At 48.2% G+C, this 21,775-nt stretch overlaps 2 protein-coding genes and 1 long non-coding RNA gene across 15 annotated transcripts in view; 1 reads left to right on the top strand and 2 right to left on the bottom strand.

Annotated features, from left to right (window-relative positions):
* Positions 1-9,527, bottom strand: part of MED12L (mediator complex subunit 12L) — a 140,741-nt gene extending 131,214 nt beyond the window's left edge. For 3 of the 5 annotated variants that reach the window (XM_080604672.1, XM_080604673.1, XM_080604674.1), the window contains exons 1-3: positions 9,262-9,526; positions 3,342-3,446; positions 1,340-1,531 (exon numbers count right to left, since the gene is read on the bottom strand). In XM_080604672.1, coding sequence (XP_080460798.1) covers positions 1,340-1,531; positions 3,342-3,446; positions 9,262-9,360 — 396 coding nt within the window. In that variant the 5' untranslated portion in view covers positions 9,361-9,526. Of the gene's footprint in view, positions 1-1,339; positions 1,532-3,341; positions 3,447-9,261 lie in introns of all 5 variants that reach the window. The other 2 variants (XM_080604671.1, XM_080604675.1) reach the window with 2 other exon arrangements.
* Positions 9,528-11,362: 1,835 nt separating this feature from the next.
* CLRN1 (clarin 1) lies at positions 11,363-19,772 on the top strand. The gene is made up of 3 exons (XM_080604713.1): positions 11,363-13,021; positions 18,738-18,917; positions 19,421-19,772. Exons 1-3 carry the CDS (start codon positions 12,769-12,771, stop codon positions 19,684-19,686), a joined length of 699 nt encoding a protein of 232 aa, XP_080460839.1. The 5' UTR covers positions 11,363-12,768; the 3' UTR covers positions 19,687-19,772.
* On the bottom strand, positions 13,224-21,614 carry LOC308199897. Of its 9 annotated transcripts, none has more exons than XR_013955075.1 (6): positions 21,479-21,614; positions 19,531-19,777; positions 18,236-18,322; positions 17,154-17,266; positions 15,206-15,365; positions 13,224-15,100 (listed from the first exon to the last, which is right to left on the bottom strand). It is a non-coding gene; the product is annotated as an uncharacterized lncRNA (long non-coding RNA). The 9 variants fall into 9 exon arrangements; XR_013955076.1 differs by lacking the exon at positions 18,236-18,322 and adding an exon at positions 18,018-18,235 and having other exon boundaries at positions 17,108-17,266; positions 19,531-19,673; positions 21,479-21,598; XR_013955077.1 differs by having other exon boundaries at positions 18,018-18,334; positions 19,531-19,673; positions 21,479-21,597.
* Between the last annotated feature and the right edge of the window lie 161 nt (positions 21,615-21,775).

Below are 21,775 nucleotides of genomic sequence, written 5' to 3'. Positions count from 1 at the left end.
AGCCCAGGCCTCCCCTCCTCAACCCCTAACTAGCGGGACAGTGGCAGACCTCTTCAGCAACCTGGGAAACCACTAAGCTGACAAAGCCTCGTGTTTAGGCACACACAAAGAGGCACAACAAAAGAAAGGTACTGCCCCACGCTTTCCCCAGGTTACACCAGGAGCATCCTTCCCCATCTTTGAGATGCCTACAGGGCCACTAACAAACCTGCCAATACAGCCAAAGACATACGAAGTGCAGAAAGGGTCCTGCAAGGTGATCCTCAGAACTTCTGGAAAATAAGCACGTACTGAGATTTTGGTTATGCGTTCGGTTACACAGGTGCTGTCAGTACCCTGGGTGCCCCTGGCTCAGAGCCCAAAATAATGGAGTGCACCAGGGAAACAAGGTGGCCAGCTGCGACACGTGTCTGTGCCCAGCACAGAACAGGGCTGCTCCCACAAAACTTCCCGTGAAGAGCCACTCTGTTCCGTCACAGCAATCCTTAAGCCCTTCTGCATAAAGGTCGCATAACTTTTTAATGTATTTTTAAAGCAACATACATGAGTAAAAGACATTTCGCACCCAGTGGAGATAGAAGGGAGTGGAGACACAAATACTACGCTTGCTGTCCGCCTACGAAAAATACTAATTACTCCTTCAAGAGTCTTCAACCTTTCTAAGGGAGTGCCTGGAGAACAGAAGCACATCAATGCAGAAAAGCACAGCAAACCAAACACAGATGATTTTCGGTAATGCTCTTTTGTAGTCATTCTAAGGTCTAGTCTACCCAATTAGTTTCAAAGGGCTCTTAACACGCTTATGTATGTCCATAAGCCCCTTTTTATTATTTTTTTTAAATCATAAATATCAAAAGAAATCTCTCTGGTGCTTTTATTCAGAAAGTTAACCTCTAATAAAGTTATAGGGAAACTTAGAGTTGGTGGAATGCTTGCCTCTCCTCCTCTTTGTTGAGAAATTGCAGAATGCAAAAGCAGGAAATAGAATTCAAGATCTTACTACTATTTCTTTTGCAGTCAGCAGCAAAATCTCATTATTTCATAGGAACTCTTATTAATTACCCATTACCCTAATCTCAGTAAAAAAGGTACATCCCCAATAGCCACATTTCTTTTATAGAGTTGCCGATTTGTATCCATGTGCCTTTCATCCCACTTCTGATTTTCAAGAAGCTACTTCTAGTGTTAAATAAAACACAAAATAATAAAACATCTTTTTAAAAACAGATATAGCTTAAGCTCTAACCTTTTAACTTATTTTATGAATATCGCCTTGTCCTTACAGACCAATTCAGTGCAACCCAATATCCAAGAAATAGGGGAAGGAGTATTTTTATACCTTTTTTGCTAAAATAGTCAGTGGTTTACTTCCTGCTAAGTCTGTGAACCAGTTGTGAATTGCACTCTGAGACCGAGCAGTAACCAGCCAGTAGTTATCTTTGGCATTTACTTGTGGTTTCTTCTTTCCTGTGTCCTGGAACGTGTTAAGTTTTAGCTTTTCTGCTAATATGCTGCTAAAGTAAGCGCCAATCTGGTGGGGAAAAAAGGGAGGGAAAAAAAGAAGAAAATAACACATATGACAACCCAGTTAGCAAGCATCTATTGTACATTAATGCACATAAAGTCTTTATCTGAATAGATGCAGTCATCACTCTAGTCCAGGCTATCAGCCTAATAAGATTACACTTTAAAGCCCTGCAGCTAACAGATAGAGATCCCTGATATTAAAGCAACTGTGCAACGCTTTTGCAATATTGTTATAAAAGCTGCAGGCCAGCAAAACCAAGCCAAAGAAGACCAGGCCTCAAAGACAACAGAAATGCAGCCACCACTTACAATGACTTCACTGTAAATCACCAGAGGCACCTCACTCCAGGAGTTGAGTATCTCAGATTTAGGACCTGACACAGCATATTCTACAAGTGTCAGCATTTTATCATGCCATAAAGTGTATATACCTGTTGTTCACTTCTAATAAGAACAAACTACACTGCCACAAGAACTGTATCAATTGCCTTTGCATTGTCAGTTACAGCAGGCAAAACTTCAAAGATTTGCATAAGCTAGTAAGTTTTCTGACTTCAAAATGCCTCCACTTCCACTCACTACCTTCAGAATGAAAACATCGTAAGATTTCCTTACAGAACACTTTCAATACCAAAACAGCAGGGGGGGGGAAGCGCCCAAAAGAGGTTTTAGTTACTGTGTTAGGCTATTTACATACCAAAATCACTATAATGCAAATTAAATTGTAATTAATTTTTAGACCTGTCAGTAAGAATCGGGTGTTTGATTTTCAAATAAATACATTCATAGCTGGGTAATTTTAAAACCTATGAAAAGTTTTTAATGAGATACTGAACTTATTTTGGTAATTCTACACTTACATCTTCCAAACATCTATAAGCAATTCCTTATGAATTTGGTTTACTTTTCAGTTATGTTCAATAGTCAAAACAAGACTAATTAAAAAGTACCTGCAGGTGGAAATTCTAGCAAACAAAGTACGTAACAGAAAAACCTTTAACATTTCAACAATAACAACCTTGTCATTTACTTGTATCACTCCTTCTCATTTCAGATTTATGCTCTGCTAAAATAAAAGAGCATCACTGTAATAAGTAAATTCAAATGTTCCAATAAGCCATAAAACATCATATATTTTAAAAGTCTCTTTGTTGGAAAAGATTTTTTTAAGCTTCTTGATAAATTTCTCATTCAAAATTGTTTCTTTGTGTTTTTCCAACAGAAAAAAAAAAAGAGTATACAAATCTGGATAGCTTACTCCTTACTCCTTTTTTTTTTTCCTAAAGAGTTATAACTTTCAGTTTGGAAGATAATAGCTAATATTTTAGTGATTTTCATTGCTCTTTTGTATCTCAGATATCTTCAAGTCTCAAAAAAACATAAGAGAGCTAGGTTAAGTGAGGAGAGCTAGGTTAAGTTTCACTAAACACTCCGAGAATATAATAGAAAACAGTCTGATGAAACTCATACAAGACCAAAGCAAGGTAATGGTTTGTAAACACTAGGGACTTCCAGGGACAGAGTCACTAACGGCTTTGTAAGTGAAGCAAATAAAAGAACAGGAGCAAAAATTAACATGTCTTCTACAACGAAGTGCAATAGCTATGTGTTGCTCTCAGTATGCGTGTCCTCCTCTGAAGACTGGTAACACCAGGTAGCAGGACCACAGCTCAGTGTTCCTGTATTAGTTTGGTAATTAACTTTAACATGAAGACTTCCAGCTAGAAAGCAAAGAAGTCGAGAACCAAGTATAACCATTGTCAGCTTGGTAGCAAGCTAAATAAATATACTCCAGGTAAAAAACCAGGCATTACCTTTGAGGCATTAATGACGATATTTCTAGCAGACCCATGCTCATCTCCAGAGAAGGCAGGTTGATTACTGAAGCCTTGCTTTACGTTCACTGCAGTAAGTTCATCCTGCAAAGAGTGTTTTAAGGATGAAAAAATGAAATGACAATTTCAGAAGCCGCATCATTCTGAGAAGCATGTTTTTACAAAGAAGTGTTATGTGTACGCTAGTCCATCACACTTGACTAACCCTTGAAATGCTTTGTACGTGCAGGATTCCAGCGAAGGGAAATGCAGCGCCTCTCCTATTCTCCGGTCCCCATTAAGTGTTCTCCTAACTACAGACTTCAAGGCCATAACTTGATAAGGATGGCAACCGTCCTGCTGAAGGAGGGGTGCTGCCCACAGAAAGGGTAGCAGAAAACAAGGCTCATCCTCCTTGGAAGTGAATCATCTCTGGCTTATCCGGAGGCACCGTCGCGGCTGCACGCGTGGCCGGCACGAGGGCCTTGGTGCCGGGGCAGCCAGCAGCACCGGGCCGAGCACAGCACCCGCACGCATCCCGCCCCGCGGGGCCTCGCGGGAGCCCTCAGCGAGCACGGGTCAGAGCTGCACAGGCCGGAGAGCTTGCTTTGGTTCGTCCTTGGTCTATTCCCGAAGAGAAGGCAGAAAACTCCCTCGGCAAATCAGCCACCTGTCACCGAGCGTACTTTCATCAAGCCCAGCCTGCAGTCCGCGGACCACCTCTAGCAGACGAGATGTAAAAACCGTCCCCGAGATGACTATGAAACGACCCATGAAAACAAAGAGCAACTGAAAGGCAACCGAGCAAACAAACAAAATAAAAGAGGAGGAAAAAGAAGAAGAATGTAGTAACTTTATTAGAAGATTTGATTACTGGTTTTGGGCACCTTGTCCCCAAAAATAATGACCCAGAAACTTCCACTGAGTTTATTCTCTTGTGCTTTGCAATGCATTTCGCTTTTTAGTATTTTCTCAAAGTTTGTGAGTAACGCAGAAGACAGCACTGTATTTAGAAGAAATCTTAGCTCTCTAGGGTTTATGAAGTTAGCAAGCCTCATCTAAATTTTAAATGAAATCAACAAGAAGTGCTGGAGCACTCCTCCACCCACACTATCCCCAAGACAGCCTTGAAAACACAGATGAAGGCAGAGATGAAAGTGATCAAAGGGATTATAAGTAAATAAATAAAAGGTAAATGGCAAACAGATGGAGATATATGTTACTATTAGAGCCATTTCCACAGATGACCCCAGCTCTGTTATCTTTAAATTCTTCCTCTTCTGAAAAAAATCTGTCTAGATATAGCTACACTGAGAATAACTGAGAACTGTATGTGGCACTGCTGTAGCTACCGTTACTGTACGAGCAAGCTGGGGATGGACTGACAACACAAACACAGCAGTATTTTGGTTTTGTCTGGCTCAGATTTCTCCCTGCCTCCAGCCGTAGTTCAGAAATTTTAAACATGGAACACAGGACAGTTGCATAACCAAACACCAACTACAAATTAAATTAATAGACATGCCACCCATGAACACAACACGCAGAGATACAAACAAATCAACAATAAAAGTTCAGCCGAATGTTCGCAGGAGTTCTCATTACGTCTGACGCCAGCCCCACTAATGGCTCAGGGTTGTTTTCCACGAGCACAGCTGTTCTAGCAGGGGAACATTTCCTAGACGAAGCAGCAGGGACACCAGCACAGCTAAGCTGTGCAGCGCTGAACGCAGGAGGGTTAGGCATGCTTTCACTCGGCTCGATCCGCAAGCCCCTTCCTAACGACAAGCAGAGGAGCACGGCACGCTGCTGTCGCTGAGCGATCTGCGCTGGACCCGCCGCGCTCCTGCGGGGATGTCGAGCTTTCTTTCCAAACGTCAAGCAGGGCCCCAAGCGAGCCCAATCAAGACTTTAAATGGTTTTGAAGTTTAAATAGCCAAATGAACGCCCAGGCCCAAATTGTATTAATTTCCTTTGGAAAGCATTTTAATTGTTTCCTGTGGAATGCTTAAAAGCTACCTATATATTTGCAGCACTTCCTTTGCTGAGCATTTATGAACCCAACACGCACAACCCTTACAGAAACAAAGCCTAACAAGTTCAGACCAATGTTCACGGGCACGGAGCACCAGCAACTCCACAGGAAGTCAGACCCCAAACTAAATCCGCACACGTTACTTCCCCGCATCGCAGCAGCGAGCCCTGCAAAGCCTGTTCGAGGAGGCGACCCGCAGCACGCAGCAGCCCGGCGCGCTTAGGGCACTCACACCTACACCAGCGAAGCTGCCACAACGATCAAGCACCGAGGCATTATCGCTGGGTGTTCTGGACTGTGTAATTCTGATTAATCTGCTTTTAACAAATGAGCTCCGGCAACTTAAACATTTTCCTACCTCCTTATTACTTGTTTATTACTTATAACGCTTGTTTATTGCAGCCAGTAGGTGAAAAATGGAAAGCTATTTTTGAAAAACTAGGAACTGGCCAGTTTACTCTGACATCTAAACCGAGCAGACAATGTACAGAGCTACACTACCACAATTTTACAGTCAAAACGAGGAATATTTAAAATACATTCTTTTTCTCCCTAACCTCAAAACTTTCCTTCAGAAGAGAAACTTAAAAGAAGTTCATGAACTCATGAAAGGAACAAAACTGATCTTAACTTAGTCATTCCTTTCAGATCCTCTCACAAGCTCCAGCTTTTGCTTTGTGTCTCCTTATTACAAGAGGGCATCCACTTTCAGCGGCTTGGAGCTACACCAGCGTTGGTTTGGAGGCCTAAAGCCTGTGCAGGAAGGTCCAGCCTTCTACCCTGTGCTGTAACCGCTGTGCCAAAAACCCTGCACTCAGGGTAGGCTTACACCACTGAACGGTGCGTGCCTTCTGAACGGTGAGATCAAAAAGTAGCTCCCTAAAAGAGACTGGTGTACAACAAATACTGTGCCAGTTACAGATTAGCAAGCACCCTGGGATTCGTTAGGATGAGGAAGAACATCGCCGCGCTCAGAGGAGCACTGTCCCCTCGGCACCCGCAGCTCAGGAACCACAAACAAGGACGAGCCGTACCGAGCAGCCGAGCGCACGGGCAAGTTTCTGCACTGCCTAGGAGGATGACATACTGGCCACGCTATGAACGGATAGCGAGAGCTTAAAGGAACACCCTTCTCTTATAATACTGAAGGGCCTAGAAAGACAGATACATTCCCAACCCGCGTAAGGAATACTGAAGAGGCCACTGAAATATCCAGAAATTTCAACCGTTTTACCACGGCCCAGGTGAGAAGGCGGTCCGTGATGGTAGGTGTTGGTGAGCTGAGCTGTGGGAGGCTGCAACGCTGTACACCACGCGTGGAGAAGGCCATGAAATTCCTTACCTGAAGGCTATTTCTCAACATAAAATGATGTGGTTTGTGCTTTCTCATGTTTTGAATCTAAATTAAATTGAAGTTAAAAGGATTACTCATGAGTAAAATTATCAGGATCTGGCCCTGATGATATGGTATATTCAGTATTTATATCTTTGTCTTTAAATAAACACGATTTCCATTATATTTTATCCAGTTCGGGAGTCAATAACTATTTATAGTATAGGAAGCGCTAGAAGAAAAATAAATAAATTCTAATAGTTGCCTACAAATGCTCCTGTCATGATTTCCAAACCTACTCCAAATCAAGAGCAGGCATCACTGATTATACAGAGAAATTACACGCAAAGCACTGTCCAACGTTCAATGAAAACACATTACAGAAAGAGAAGGAAAGCTAACTCCTCCTGATCTGTGTCTTTTAGAGCAGTGTCAGGTGTTAGAAGCAACCCCAGCAGGTACCCTGCATCCAAGAACAAGTGACGTGCTATGCAATTCAAAGATTTCTCTTCGGCTACCCCCTTGTTTTTGCAGAGAACATTTCAAACACGTGGCACATGCCAGTACTCAGCGGTAACGTGTTACCTCCAAGCTTTTCATGAGGGGACCTAGCAAAGGACCCAGATTTCCACCTGCAGCTCACCTGGACGGGCTCTGGAGCTGGCCTACTCTTGCAGAAGGAGCTCACCAGGTCGCTGGAGGTGCTGGCTCCTAGCAGAGCAGGGATCTGGAGAGGCACAGGGCAGCAGTCTGCCACACCAGCATCATCAGACAGCCCGTTCCTACCTCTGCTAGGACTGGCAACTATGGGTTTGTCTCCTTTTTCAAATGATAGGCAGACTTCGCCAAAAAAAAAGCCAGAAACAACATATATTCTGTAAATGCTCGATGCAATACATACTAATTCCACACGTACATGTGAAATAAAGACTCTTTCCCAAAACCATCTTTCAATCAATTATGTTACAGGAAAAAAACAATAAGCCTGTTGCAGTTATTTTATCCTCACTGACACACCCATGCAACCCATTTTAAATATTAACCACCTGGGCACTTGCCACTTCCATTCGTATTGTAAGTGACCATGATTATAAACGTGTCTACAAGAACCGATCTGCCACCTGACTAAAAACACAAAACAGTCCAGAGCCGAAAACCAATCTCCATGCACTGCCGTAGCTCAGTTCAGAAGCAGTTCTGCAAGCCTGGTCAAGATCAGGCATGAAAAATACACGCTACACAAGTATTTCTAAGTGCTGTAACTGTCAACTTTATTATAGTACAACAAGAACAGCGGCATAAGGGTGAAAAAGGCAGAAAGATGCTTGAGGTCAAAAAAAAAAAAATCAGAGATCGCTCGAAAGATTAGCAATGGACTAAAAGACACACATCTCATTGCACGTTACTCCAAGCCCCTCTCTATGGCACTGACCAAGTCGCCCTCTGATGAGCACCGGCTGGCCAACGCAAACTAGACGATAATTCTCATAAACAGCTAACAATTAGCCTCAATCGGCCTACCTTCTGGAAGTCTCAACACGCAGACAGCCAAGCACAAAGCACACTGCACTGCGCCCTGCTGCCTTTCGCCCTGGAGCTGGAGGTGACCCCCGAGCCCGGCCTGCTGGTGCCTTCGGCGCGCACCGCACCCGGCGGGACGGAAGGCGGCCAGGACAGGCACAGCAGGAGCGCGGGCCGCCCGAAGCCCCCCGGGAGGCCGCGTGCGAGGCACGAGGCACTGCAGCCCCGCGTGCGAGGCACGAGGGCGCACCCCAGGGACCCCCACGGGCTTTCTGGAGCCTTCCTCCCGGCGCCTGCGGAGCGCGGAGCGGGCGGCCTGGCTGCGGCCACCCCACGGCCTCGCCGCCGCCCCGCTCCCGGCCCTGGTCCCCGCCGGGAGCCGTGGCGGGGCGCTGCTCTCGCGCCGGGCCGTGGCTGCCCAAGCCTCGGCCCTCCGATTGCGGGGACGTTCCCGACCTCCGAAGCCCTGCGGCCCGGCCCTCCCCTCCCCTCCGCCGCAGGGAGGGCGGCTCGGCAGCCGGCGGCGCCCCCCGGGGGGGCTCTCCTCAGGGCGGCCGGACCCCTCGGCCCGGGCCGGGCGGTGCCCCCGGCGGGACGGCCCCCGGCGCGGCCCGGCCCCTCAGGACCGCCCGTGCCCGCACCGCCCGCAGCCGCTGCCCCGCACCGCCCGGCCGGCCTCAGGGGGCGAGCCGGGAGCCGGCCGGGCCGCGCCGCCGCCCCGCAGGGCGGGTGCGGGTCAGCGGGTGCGGGTCAGCGGGTGCCGCCAGCACCGCCCCGCCGCAGCCGGCCCGGCCCGGCCCGGCCCTGCCCGTGCCCAGCCCAGCCCTGCCCTGCCCTGCCCGCCCGCGGGCCGCCGCCGCCGGCATCCCGGCCCCGGCCCGCCCCCGCCTCGCCGCAGAAAATGCAAGTCAGCGGGCGGCTCCGCGGCCGCCCGGCGCCGCTCAAAAGTTTCGGGGGAGGCGCCGGGCCGGGAGGCGAGGGCGGCGGCCCGCCGGGGGCTGGGGGGCCGGGCACGGCACGGCCGGGCTCACCTCCTTCTGGCGCGGGTCCTGCGGGTAGACGTCGGGCGGCCCCAGGCGCGGCCGCTTGAGCGGTCTCTGCTCATAGCTGAGGAGCCCGAAGGCGGCCATGATCGCTCATGTTCGCCGCCGCGGCGGGCGGGCGGGCGCTGGAGCGGGCTCCGAGCGCCAGGGAGCAGCACTCGGCGGCTCGCCCCCCGCCTCAGCCCCCGCCGCGCCGGGGGCGGGCTGCGCGCCGCCGCCACGGCCGGGCACGGGCACGGGCACGGGCACGGGGCGGGGGCGGCTCGGCCCGGCGCGCCTCGCCCGCTGCCTCCCGCGGCGGCCGGTAGCGGCGCAGGGCGGCGCGGTGCCGCCCCCGGCCCCCCGGCGCTGCCCGCCGCAGCGGGGTGCCAAGCGCCGGCCGCAGCCCCGCGCTCGTGCACGGAGCCGGCTTCCCCTTGGTAGCATCGTTACTTGTAGCGCACGGGTAATCGGCCAAGGACGAGAAGTCGTCGCCCAGACGAGGCAGATGTGGCCGCCTCCCGGCTCCGAGCAGGGCTCCACGCAGACGGCGGGCTCCGGCCACCCCTGCCGCCCCGGGGCAGCCCTCAAAAGCCAGGCCAGGCGCTGCGCAGCCCCTCCGCAGCATCCCTGCAGTGACTCCAAGGGGGCGAGGGGTCTCCGGCCTCTGCAGGAGGAGCTGGGGGGCCCCCGGACACCAGCTGGCGCCTGAGGAGGGTGCAGAGCCCCCAGCTGCCGCCCCCTCTCCTGCCGCTCCTGGCCCGCGCCCGACGGAGCGAGGCCCAGGGCCGCGGGCCCCGCTCCCTCCCGCTCCCCTGCCTGGTGCCTCCCGGGATCCCGGTCCCGCTCCCGGAGGTACCAGGTGGCAGCGGGGGCACCGTGCCCTCCGCCCGCAGTCACCCTGTCCACGCTCGGGCTGTAGCACGGGATGGCCCTCGGGTCATGGCTCAGCACCGCGGTCTCCTTCCAGCTGCCACCAGCAGCAGAGGCACACGGCGCTAAGTCCCGAAGGCTCCTGCCATCCTGGCAAGGAGGGTGGTCATTTCCAACACTGAAAACAGTGAGAAAACGGTAACGGAATTGGTGTCATCTCACACAAACGGGATGCAAGCCAGGCAGGACTTGAACGGGACAAGTAAGCTTAAGAAGGCAGCCCTTTTCCAGTGCAAGGGAGGGGACCATCGGGGGGGACCTGAGGCCACCGCACAGCCTGCAGAACAGTTCGTGGTGCTGCGAGATGCGTTGCCTCAGGGAGGAGCATCCAGGCAGTCAGGCCAGCTGCTAGTTATCATCCCTTGCCCCTGTGCCAACCAGCCACAGAAGCGCTTTTACAATATTCCTTGGTTACTTCTGTTTGTTTTTTAACCTTGGCCTCGAACAGTGACTCCCTTAATTCTTGTTCCAGTGTGACATTAACAGAAAGCCTGGAATCTAGTGCCTAGTGCCTCTGAGGAAAAAGCAACAAAAAACAAAACCAAATATTTTTGTTTCCCCTTTTTATCTTTCACTTGTTGCATCTTCTTTGGTTTTGTCATATATTCAATGTAGTATTCACTGTGGTGGAGCATGCAGCATTTGCAATAAAATATTTTCTGTGATCATCAGATACCTCAGCTTCACTTTTTTCAGTTAAATACCTGAGGGATAAAATAACCAATTATTTCCTTTGTGTGTTCTAGAAGAGGGAAGATGTTACAAAAACCTGTCAAAACATTTATTGAAAGAGACCTTCCTTTTCTGCCAGTCTAACATGAAAGCATGTGAATTTCCTTTCCTGTATTTGTTTGATAAACAAAGCATCCCAGGTACCAGGGAATATCATTTTAGCCATGGAGAAAGCAACATTGTTTTACTGTGCAAATACGAAGAAACAGATCCTGTAAATATCTCCTTAGTGTTCAATCCGGAATTCAGCAGCTAGATGTGGAAAGTGATTTGTACTGTCTACCAAGATACGTATCAAAGGGTTTTTGAACAAGTCTGTAAGAATCCGTAACTGATAATGAAAGTTCCTGTGACAAGTTGCTCCAAAGCAAACTCCAGGACCACTCTCAAGTTCAGTTTCCAGCTTGTCTGTGCACAAAGTTCTCTCCAGCCCACGCCCCTGCTGCCCTTGCACCACCCGCCACTGCCGAGGGCAAAGCCCTAGGAAGGGAAGAAGGTGGGAAGAAGGCTGTTGCATGTACATGCATACATTCAAGTCTTGCTTTCACTGCTACCATGTGGTGATGGTTATGCTGAAGTGCTACACTTCTTCAGGGAATAAGTGCATTCTGTGTAGGTGTTCAAAATCATCTTTAAAAATAAGCGTATTTCCAAACCTACTGCTCAACATCATGCACTGTGCAAGCTCGGAGGGGCCAGATTCCAGTGACAGTGCCATCTTTTGGTTACGTCATGATCATGCATGAGGCAGTTTTATTTAAGCTTTAGCTTAGAAAAAGCCATGTCTGTACCCAGCCTTGCTTCATTTTAATTCTAAGCTTGTCTAAAAACATATGTAGTTAAAGCAGACTTAGTCACCTTTAAGCTTAATTGATATGATACTCTTCTTTAAGCTTAATTGATATGATACTCTTAAAACATCTGAAGAGTATTCCCTCCACAGACATGCATCCAGATAACAAAGTACTTAGCTGAATTGGTTTGGAAAATAGAGAAAAACCCTTGTGTTGCCTAGAAACTGCCAGCAGCCAGTAAATCGATGCTGCCGGCCACACGGCTGACCCCAGGTGATGCCCCGGTGAGGCAGCATGCCAGGGCAGCCCCAGGAGCAGCAGCAGCAGCGACCCAGCCATGGGCACCCCACCTGCGTGGCCTGGAAAACCAGGTGGAAGAGTTTGCCGAAGCATCCTGCTGCATGCAGCAGCCAGGGCGGGAGCAGATCCAGCAGACAGCACCGTGCCAGGGCAGAGCAAACACCCAGAAACAGGCGGGTGTCGCAGGGGGGGCTGCCCGGCCCAGCCCGGGCACCACACACTGCCTCCCCGCTGCGTTAGGAACGCCCATAATGGGAGAGAGAGCCGCTCAACACTGCTGGCTCTAGAAGAATTCCTGGAAAAATAAAGCCCTCTAAAAACTTTACTTTTGGATGGGGGATGACCAGACAAGCAGCCAAGCCCGGTCCTGAAATCCTCGGGTCAGCCAGGCAGACAAGGGAGGAACAGAGCACTCCTCGAATTACAGAGGTTCCTTCTGTCATCTTAAACCATTATCAAGTGACACAGGATGCACTGAAACACTCTGCAAACTGCTTTTTTCCAGGCTGGAGCGTGCAAACTGGAGTTATACAGTAGACAGAAGGGGAGAAGGAAAACACAGACGTCCCCAGCACCTGGCAGGGCAGCGCGCCCTGCGGTGCCTCACTGCCGAAGCCCCTGAGGAGGGGGCTCTGAGGAGGGGGCTGCCGGCAGGAGCGTGGCTGGGCTGGGCACCCAGCGCCTGCCCGCCAGGGCGATGGAGAGCTCCTCGCTGCCTGGCTGAGGCTGCATCGCCCCAAGGACTTCGCGTGCCACCATGCCAGCCCAGCAGAAGAGAATCATCTTTTGCCTAGCTGGGGTGTTCAGCTTCGCCTGTGCCCTGGGGACTGCAGCAGCCATCGGCACTCAGCTGTGGATTAGAGGAACGATCCTCTGCCAGACCGGAGCCCTGCTCGTCAACGCCACCGGGCAGGAGCTGGAGAAGTTTATCGGGGAAATCCAGTACGGGCTTTTCTATGGCGAGCGAGTGAGACAGTGCGGGCTCGGGGGGAGACCTTTTCAGTTTTCATGTGAGTAAGAAAGGCGCTTGAATTATTTAGCACTGTGCTGCTCACTGCTAAGGGAACCAGGAGATAACTGCCCTGGTACCCCCTTGTTTGTACGCAGACCTTAACAGGCATGAAATTTTCTAAAGCCTAATGCTACCCTTACAGCATTTCAATCTTCGGGTTTAAATTACTCTTTTCTGATACTAGCAAAGCCAGACTAATGTTTTCAGCAGTTTGTGTTTTAATTACACAGATATCTACATTTCAAAAGATATATTTTTTTAAAAGTAATTGCATATATTGTTTGTCAATTAATCTATCATCTTCCTGCACGTGTCAACATTACATCCTCTACTCTGTCATGAAAGAAAAATAAACTAGCAGGAATCTCATGAAAGAAATAGGGGTATGGAAGCATTTTGCTGCTGCTGAGAAACAAAGCAGACAGAAATTAGTAATTTGCTGTATTAATTGGAAAAATATCTGGTTGATACTAGCTGACATTCAGAAAATTGATCTGTAAATTTAACTTAGTAACCAACATTCAAAATCTTATGGAAGACTGTTAGCAGTGGTTTTGCTTTACATGTAATATTCATAACCTGTTCATCTTCAAGGATAAGAAGATCAATGAAGTGATCAAGCAAAGACATTTTGCATGTAGCAACACTAAACAGATGATAAACAGTCATTTCTTATACATACTGTATGCCACCTGAAATTATTACAAAACAAAATTTGGAAGCAATCTGCTAAAGCAGCACTGGCAAATTGCTTACATGAGTCATCTAAGGCAAATTAAGGTTACCAGATTAGGCATCATAAATGGTCTACTACATAATATTTTTTTCAAAGCAGTAGACTAGACTCGTTTAATACAATATGAAGACTTACCTTCTCTAATTAAATTCCATTACTAATCTATTTAGCTAGCTGGAAGCTCTCGGTACCGCTGCATGCTGTGGCTGTGAAGAAAGCTGCACTGCCCTGCAGGTATAGGCTGCAGAAAGTTTTCAGAGCAGTCCACGGAGCCCCAAGGAACTCGTTTCCTACCGTGGGTCGAGCTGTCCCTTCCCGTGAGCAGTTGCCAGCCCTGTGGCCGAGACCTGCTGGGGCCCCTGGCCAGCACTGACAGGACCATGGGGCTCTCGCCTGCCTCAGACAGGGGCCCTGCCCTGGTGCTGCTGAGTGGCCACCCGGGCATCCCATCCTGCGGGGAAAGCCACCCCGAGCCAGGGGCAGGCAGCTGGCTTCTGCTCCTTATCAGCTGCTGAGACTCCCGGACCTTGAAAACATTTCCTTGCCTTGCTCAAGCTCCTGTCCGTACACTTCTGCTTTCTTAAGTTCATCGCGTTATGGCTAAAACATGTTAATGTACTGCTAGGGTGATTCTACCAATAGTTTCTCTGAAAACAGACAGGCATTCAAAGCTTTCAGGAATTCCATAAAGAAAAAAATGGAAGAGTAATTCACTCAACATCAGTAAATGTCTTTTTTTTTTTACATGGAGAAATGAGGTTTGAAGCAGGTGCTTTAATGCCTGTTCTCAGAATCTGAACCTAATGCTGGATTTAATCTCATGCCTGAGACCCCCCAGGCCAGAAGAGAAGCTGTGGTACACCTGTGGTAGGGCAGCATCCCCCCCTACAGAGAGCAGGCTGCCTTCCAGGTGCCCGGTGGCCCAGCCCACCACCGACAGCAGATCATCACCCATGGCAGCAGCGAGAGCAGGTCTGAGCGGAGCCTAAGAGCCTCGGCAGACCCAAAGCAGCCTGCCCAGCCTGCGCAAGGGCACTCTTTTACCTTTTAATTTCCTTTCATGCAAGTCAAGCATTAGTAGTGAAATACTTCAGTAAGCCCCACGCAATGTTACGAGCACGTTGCAGGTGGTTTATCTGCCCTGGAATCCTTTATGTAGCACATGCTGAAGAAGTAATGCTGCAAGGCCATCTCCGGCAGCGCGTGCACCCGAACCGTTGCCCAGTCACAGCCTGAACAGCTCCGTCCGCGAGCCCAGCAGCAGGTCCCGGCTTCACCTCCCTGCTTTCACCGACAACTGACAGCAAGCACTGATGTCCTCTTCACAAATTGTTCTCAGATCTTTCAGATTAAAAAGCAAATGCAACAGTTATTTTAATAGAATTAATATTTAGAAAACAATGGTTGGGTGGCTTAGCGAAGTATGCGTCTACCAAAAGCATTCACCTTAGAGACCAGACACAGAGAGGCCGGTTCACACTCCCTGAGGCTATAGGAAACCCATTCAGCCTGAGCCAGAACTCCCTGGGAGCGTCCCAGAAAGCAGAACCACCACGTACAATGTACACGTCTGTCGTTTAATGCACTGAAGTGCACTTCAGCATGTCTAAGAAGAAAAGACATGGAAAATAGGCTAAATGATTTAGTTCTATGTTTGTTCCCATTAAACGCTCCCCTCTGACCACTGTATCTCTTAATTGTAAAATGAATTCGCTCTGCCAGCAAGCCCTGTTAGGCTGGGGAAAGCCTTCTGCCTCATTTACTCTTGCTGACTCTCATCTGTTTCTAGGTCAGCAGTTCATTTTCTAAAGGTCACTGGCATGCATACTAAAACACTATTTCATTCATTACAGTGAAGGAATGTTTTTCTTTCAAGACAACATTGTTACTGGAATTAATTTTTCCCAATATGTCGCTTATAAAATTTTAATGACAAAAACTATAAATGCAGGTGCCAAGGGAAAGATTCAGCACAATGCAGTAGCATACTTGCTTAAAATAAACAAAAATCTGTACTATTATGTAAGTTCTTCATGTTCTCCCAAAGGATTAGGTAGTGTTGCATGAAATAATGCTATCCCTTGCTATTCCTTGCACAAATTCTGCACAAGCAAGGACTCCTCAGCCTTTTGCTAGCTATTTTGAATAGTACAAGAGTAAAATTGTACTTTATAGCATACTAGCAGTACAGCTGTTCCTTACACTTGTAAATACATAGCATTTGTAACTTTTTGGAGTATTTTGCAGTCCAGCAGACACAAGGTCTAGTTTCCAAAACCTGCTTTGTTTTACTAGGATGATATAAGCAATTTAGCCATCAGCAACAACTGGACAATACATGGCCGTCAGCAGCAGCTGCCTTCCACGCATGGAGATTCTCCCTGCACACCAGGCAAACCTGCCCAGTCGGTAACGGGGCAGCCGAGGGCGAGCACCGCACTGCAGCGTGCCCACAGGGCTGTGCATGCACCGCAGGCCCCGCAGTGCCCCTCTCTGCTCTCAGCAGATATTGGCAGCACAAAGTGGCAGTCAACACAGCTTCGGGAGCAATGCACAAACATTTGTGCCATTAATTTCCCTTTTGTTCAGTCAGGCAATAAATTGGCTTGACACCACATTACCTGCTTCTCTGTATTTACTGCATTGCAGGCTACAAAATGTTTGCTGGTAAACATTTTGCAAGGTAGGTTAATTTACATGAGGCTTATTCCTCCCAGCACATTGCAGCTGCAGTGAGGCAGCTCCAAGGTGTTATTACCCTGCTTTAATCATGCCCCTGTGGATCAGCAGCAGCTAAGTGTGTTTGATGATTACTTCTGAAATATCCATTGTCGCTAAACAAACATGAGTGATTACAGATTACTCTTATACCAAGGCTGATCAACTGTCCCATGCCCCAGCCAAGCAGGATCACGCTCTGAAATAATAGCTAAAAAACTGCATGAAAAAAATATTTGAAATGATTCCTAACATTTGGCCTATGATGGTCACACAGGCCATTACACGGCTGAACCTCAGCACAGCCTCTGGTAGATCAGGCAGCAGTAATTAACTGTAAATGCCAAATCACACACAGCATGGCTGCCGTTTCCCCCTGTGAGGGTCTCCTTGTGCTGCATGGGCTCCCGAGGGTGGGCTGCTGGGGCAAGCGACATAGCAGCAAATGCAACCAGTGCTAACACAGGCTTTGGAAACAATTATATAGCACAGAGCAAGCACGTTGCAGGGACTGCCTAACAGGCACTGCTCACACATAACCAACAATGTTTTTCCTCTTGACCCTGCAGAGCAAAGCTCTGATGCAAAAGCAGCAGCATCTTGCCAGCCAGCAGGTGAACCAGCACAGACCTGAGCAGCACTGGGTTTCATAGCCACACACTTCAATATTTGACACCTTGTTTTATCTTGGTATCCTACTGTCTTATTGTAGGACTTCTCCACTTCTCATTAATTCATCTTCTTTTTGGCCATATGCTTCCAGAAAAAAACATCCCTCAAATCTTTCACCTGTGGAAATACAGGGGAGAAAACTTTGATCACACAAAACACTGCATCTTTCAAAGTTTCATTTGGAGTTTGTGGCACGTACTCCTATGATATAACCTTTATGAACGACTTCTATTTTAAAACAGTGAAATAAGATACTACTTTAAGAGATTAAGGTAAGTACAGGAATATACCCTTTAATAAAAAAATAAAAACAGAAAAACATCAAGTGATAGGAAACCTATCCTTTTAGGTGTCTTCAAATCAAATCTTTGGCATTGTTAATGGATTTTCACAGGGAGTTTCCATTATTTCCATACTGTAAACATCCACACACATTACCTTCCCCCAAATATCATTCATTCTTGCAGCTTTTAATGTCACCCAGAAACAGATCACACTGCAGTCCACCTGTATGTCAGTACCACAGGTTTACTAATGTTTTCTTTTTCATTGTTAAATGTGGACCTTTAAATTAACATATTTATAGCTTAAGATTTTCAGTTAAAAAAAGCATTTAGCCAAAATTCTTCGTGTATAAGCTTAACAAAACAGCAGTGATATTTGTGCAAGTCAAAGAGGTGGAATCACTGCTTTCAGATGTAATAGAAACCAACATTACGGCTGGGAGCAGTTCTTTGCTTTCCTAGCAGACAAAGCAGCCAAAGCCTCACATTTCTACGCTTCAGACAGACGGATAGCACGTGGCATTCCAGACCCAGTGAATACCCAAGGCACAGCAGAACCTGCCACACACCCGCCCAACGATCACCTCGCATGCCTGCAGGGTTAGGACCACGGCATTCCTTGGGGCTTTGTCACTCCCACGCCCCACACCAGGCTTGCACCAGCAGGACACCAGCAGGACACCAGCAGGACACCAGCAGGACACCAGCAGGACACCAGCAGGACACCAGCAGAGCCTGGCCTCGTCCTGGCCCCCCTGCAGGACGGGGCCCACTGGTGCTCCGGGCACAGCTCAGAGCGCACCTGTGAGAGTGACAGCGCTCAGCAAGGTGCTTCTTGTCCTGCACCGCAGTAAGCAATGTCTCATCTCATCCTGTCTGCGTGTGTGTTCTGGAAAACAAACTGCACTGGCCAGAACAATCCAGTCCGAGAGACATGTTTTGTATGAATTGCTGATCACTCCAGACAAGATCAGACACACAAGTGACACTCGCATCAATCGTAACTAAGTTTGGATGCTAATAAGGGTCTGGGCAAAGCAATAAATACAAATGACATTCCAGTCAGTGAATGAGCTAAGGAAATATAATTTACCCCTCAGTAAGACTGCATGAGCATAAATGCAGGGAGTTTACTTCTGGATTTGCTGTCCACCTCCCTGAAAGACAAATCTTTGGCCAAGCCTCTGAGAGACTTGAGACTAGATCTGCTGCATTTGGAAAAGCACAGTTTAAGTAATTTGCACAAATTAGCAGCAAATTGTTTATATTTTTATTATGTATTTATTATTGCTTATAATTTTTAGTTTTTCCAGATCTGCTCAAAATTATCCCTGCAAGTATCCATGTGAGCGTCATTCTCTTCTGCACGGTGCTGATTGTCTTTGCTCTGCTGGGAACAGGCTTCTTCATGTACAATGCTTTTGGCAGCCCCTATGAAACCCTGCATGGCCCTGTAGGGTTGTACCTCTGGACCTTCATTGCATGTAAGTACCATTCCACATTACCTGAATTTGGGATTATTTTTTTTGGCTGATTTATCAGCACTGGAGACTAGTAAGGACTACGGCTGCATTGACTCCAAAGTGACAAACTAAATCTAGGAGAGAGGTGGATAATTTTGCTGTATTAACACCTGGCTTTCCTCCAAATTGGAGTCAGGAGACAAATGCTGAAGTTCCCCACAGCAGTGGGTGGCGGGACAGGCCAGCAGGTAGCAGAGAGACGGGGCAGGCTGCCCTGTCCCCTGTCAGGAACATGGGGACCGGAGCACAGCCAGTGGGCAGTGAGCCCCCGGCACAGGGAGACAGGTGGGGAGGTCTGCTTGTGACACACAGCCTGGGGTTGGGGTCTAGAAATAAGCTCCCAGTAAAAATTAAGTCATGATGGCCATAATAACACCATCAATACTGCATTTCGTTGTGATGGATGTAATATAGCCTTGCTGCCAGGGTTTCTGATGTGGCGAGCATCTCTCATGCTCTTTCAGGTTCCTGCGGTTGTCTCATCCTGATTCTCTTCTCCTCAGAGGTGAAGATCCACCACCTTTCAGAAAAAATTGCTAATTTTAAAGAGGGAAGTTTTACATTTAAGACTCACAGTGAACAGTTTGCAGATTCCTTCTGGATCATCCTAGGCTGCTCCTTGGTGCACTTCATGAACGCCCTCTTGATCCGCTTTGCTGGATTTGAATTTCCTTTTTCAAAATCGAAGGATTCAGCGACAACCACTGGAGCAGTTGACTTGATGTATTAGATTTACATAATTTATTAACATTTAAAGCAAAGAGGTTTATCACTGCTATCTTCAACAACCACCAAGCGTACTAACTTTTAAATGATTAGCTCTAAAGAAATTAAAAACAAGAGAAGGTTTTAGATAAATGTCAATGTGACATATACAGTAAACAAAAGATAACATGCTATTTGGCAGTATCTAAATCAAAATACTTTTTCTTTCTTGGAGTAAAGCCTTATCAAGATATCTACTTTTCCTTCCTCCAGGAACTTATTTTAGAATTAGGTGGTATGAACAAAATTAATCAGTAGCATTGAACTGAATCTAGATAGTAAAATAAGTAGTCAACCATGTAAGAGGTTGCTATCACCAGCAGCACGGTTTTCACCTCTACCTGTTGTAAGAGCCGCGATGCAACCATCACAACATCAGGGCAGCAGACCACAAGGGGAAAGAGCAGCAGGGCCAAGAGGAGAAAGCCCTCGGGCTTTGTGCCTCAGGCAGCAGGAACTGCCCCAGAAACCCCGCTAGAGGGGAAGACATGGCTATGGCAGGGGCTCACAGACAAAACCCAAGCACCTGAACCCGCCACTAGCACTTTAAGCTTGTGTCACTTGTGGCAATGCCATTATTTCTGTCCATAGACCTCTCTTGAGTTTTTAATTTTAAAAGCCCAAACTACAAAAGCCCAAACTATAATTCATTGATCCTGAATTCCCCAGTGCAATCACTGCAGCCGCAGGTATGACATGCCTTTGGTTAATTGGTTAAAGGCCTACACAAGCAAACTGTTGTTTTTTAACCCAGCCGGCAGCTCAGCACCACACAGACATTTGCTCACCGCCCCTCCCTCCCCTCAGGATTGTGGAGAGAATCAGAAAAAAAGTAAAAAGTTTATGGGTTGAGATAAAGACAGATTATTAGGACAGAAAATTAATAATAACACGCACAAAGCAAGTGATGGACAATGCAGTTGCTCACCACCCACTGACCAATGCCCATCCCATCCCTGAGCAGCACCCCAGCCAGCCCCTCCGTATTAATTGCTCAGCATGACGCCAGATGGTATGGAATACCCCTTTGGCCACTTTGGGTCAGCTGCCCTGGGCCTGTCCCCCCAGCTCCTGCAGCACCCCCAGCCTGCCCACTGGCAGGACAGAGCGAGAAGCCGAAAAGTCCTTGGCTTCGTGTAAGCACTGCTCTGCAGCAATTAAAACATCAGTGTGACATCAACATTATTCTCATCCTAAATCCCAAACACAGCACCCTACCAGCTACTAGGAGGAAAATTGACTATCCTAGCCAAAAATCAGGACATAAATATAAGATGTAGAGGAGATGCAGAGTACTCCCTCCTGCTCACATGAGGCAGGAAGCCTGACCAAGCACTGCTGAACAGCCACTCTGCAACACAGCAAGGCAAAGAGCACAGCCAGGAGCACAGCAACATAGCTCCAAACCAGGCACCTTTCGCACTGTGCTGCATCCACCCAAAGCCTCATTGTCACAATTACAAAGAGCTCTGCCCAGAAAACAGCCAGTAAGTGCTCTCTCATCAAGCAGTGCAAATAAACAAAAGTCAAAGTTCTTGGCAAACAGCAGCAATGGAAAGAGGCATCGGACACACTCACACAGCACGCTGCAGCTCGGCAGAGGCTGATGGGGAAACACCTGAGGCTCTCCAACCCAAGACACACAGGAAGCCAGAGGGGATGAACGCATCGGCCCCTGTGTCCCTGAACCTCTGCAGGTCGGGTAAAGCAACCAGGCCACTCACCCCAGCTACAGCTACGTCAGCCCAGTTACTTACAGGCAGGTCAAAAGAGCTTCAGCTCAGCAAACACCACCTCCGTGGAGATAAGGCTCCCTTTGCATGGCACAGAACTGCTCTTCCAAGCTAACAGCAGAGGAGGTGCCCTAGGGGAGGGGGGGCTGCACCAGCTGCCCATTTATCTGCCGAAGTTGCTGCCCGCTTCAGGTGCAGCTGCAAGCAATGAGCAATCCCACTCATCACCCCTGGAGTCACCTTGTGTCTCTGCCAGCCTTGTGCCTCGAGCTGCAGCATCTTACAAGATGGCCTTGCTGACATTTAGGCCAGTTTTTATAC

Source organism: Anser brachyrhynchus (genome assembly GCF_964034855.1).
Source record: "Anser brachyrhynchus genome assembly, chromosome: 9".
Taxonomy (NCBI): Eukaryota; Metazoa; Chordata; class Aves; order Anseriformes; family Anatidae; genus Anser; species Anser brachyrhynchus.
The sequence above is the reverse complement of the archived record's forward strand: the minus strand, read 5'-3'. Positions and strand labels throughout refer to the sequence as shown.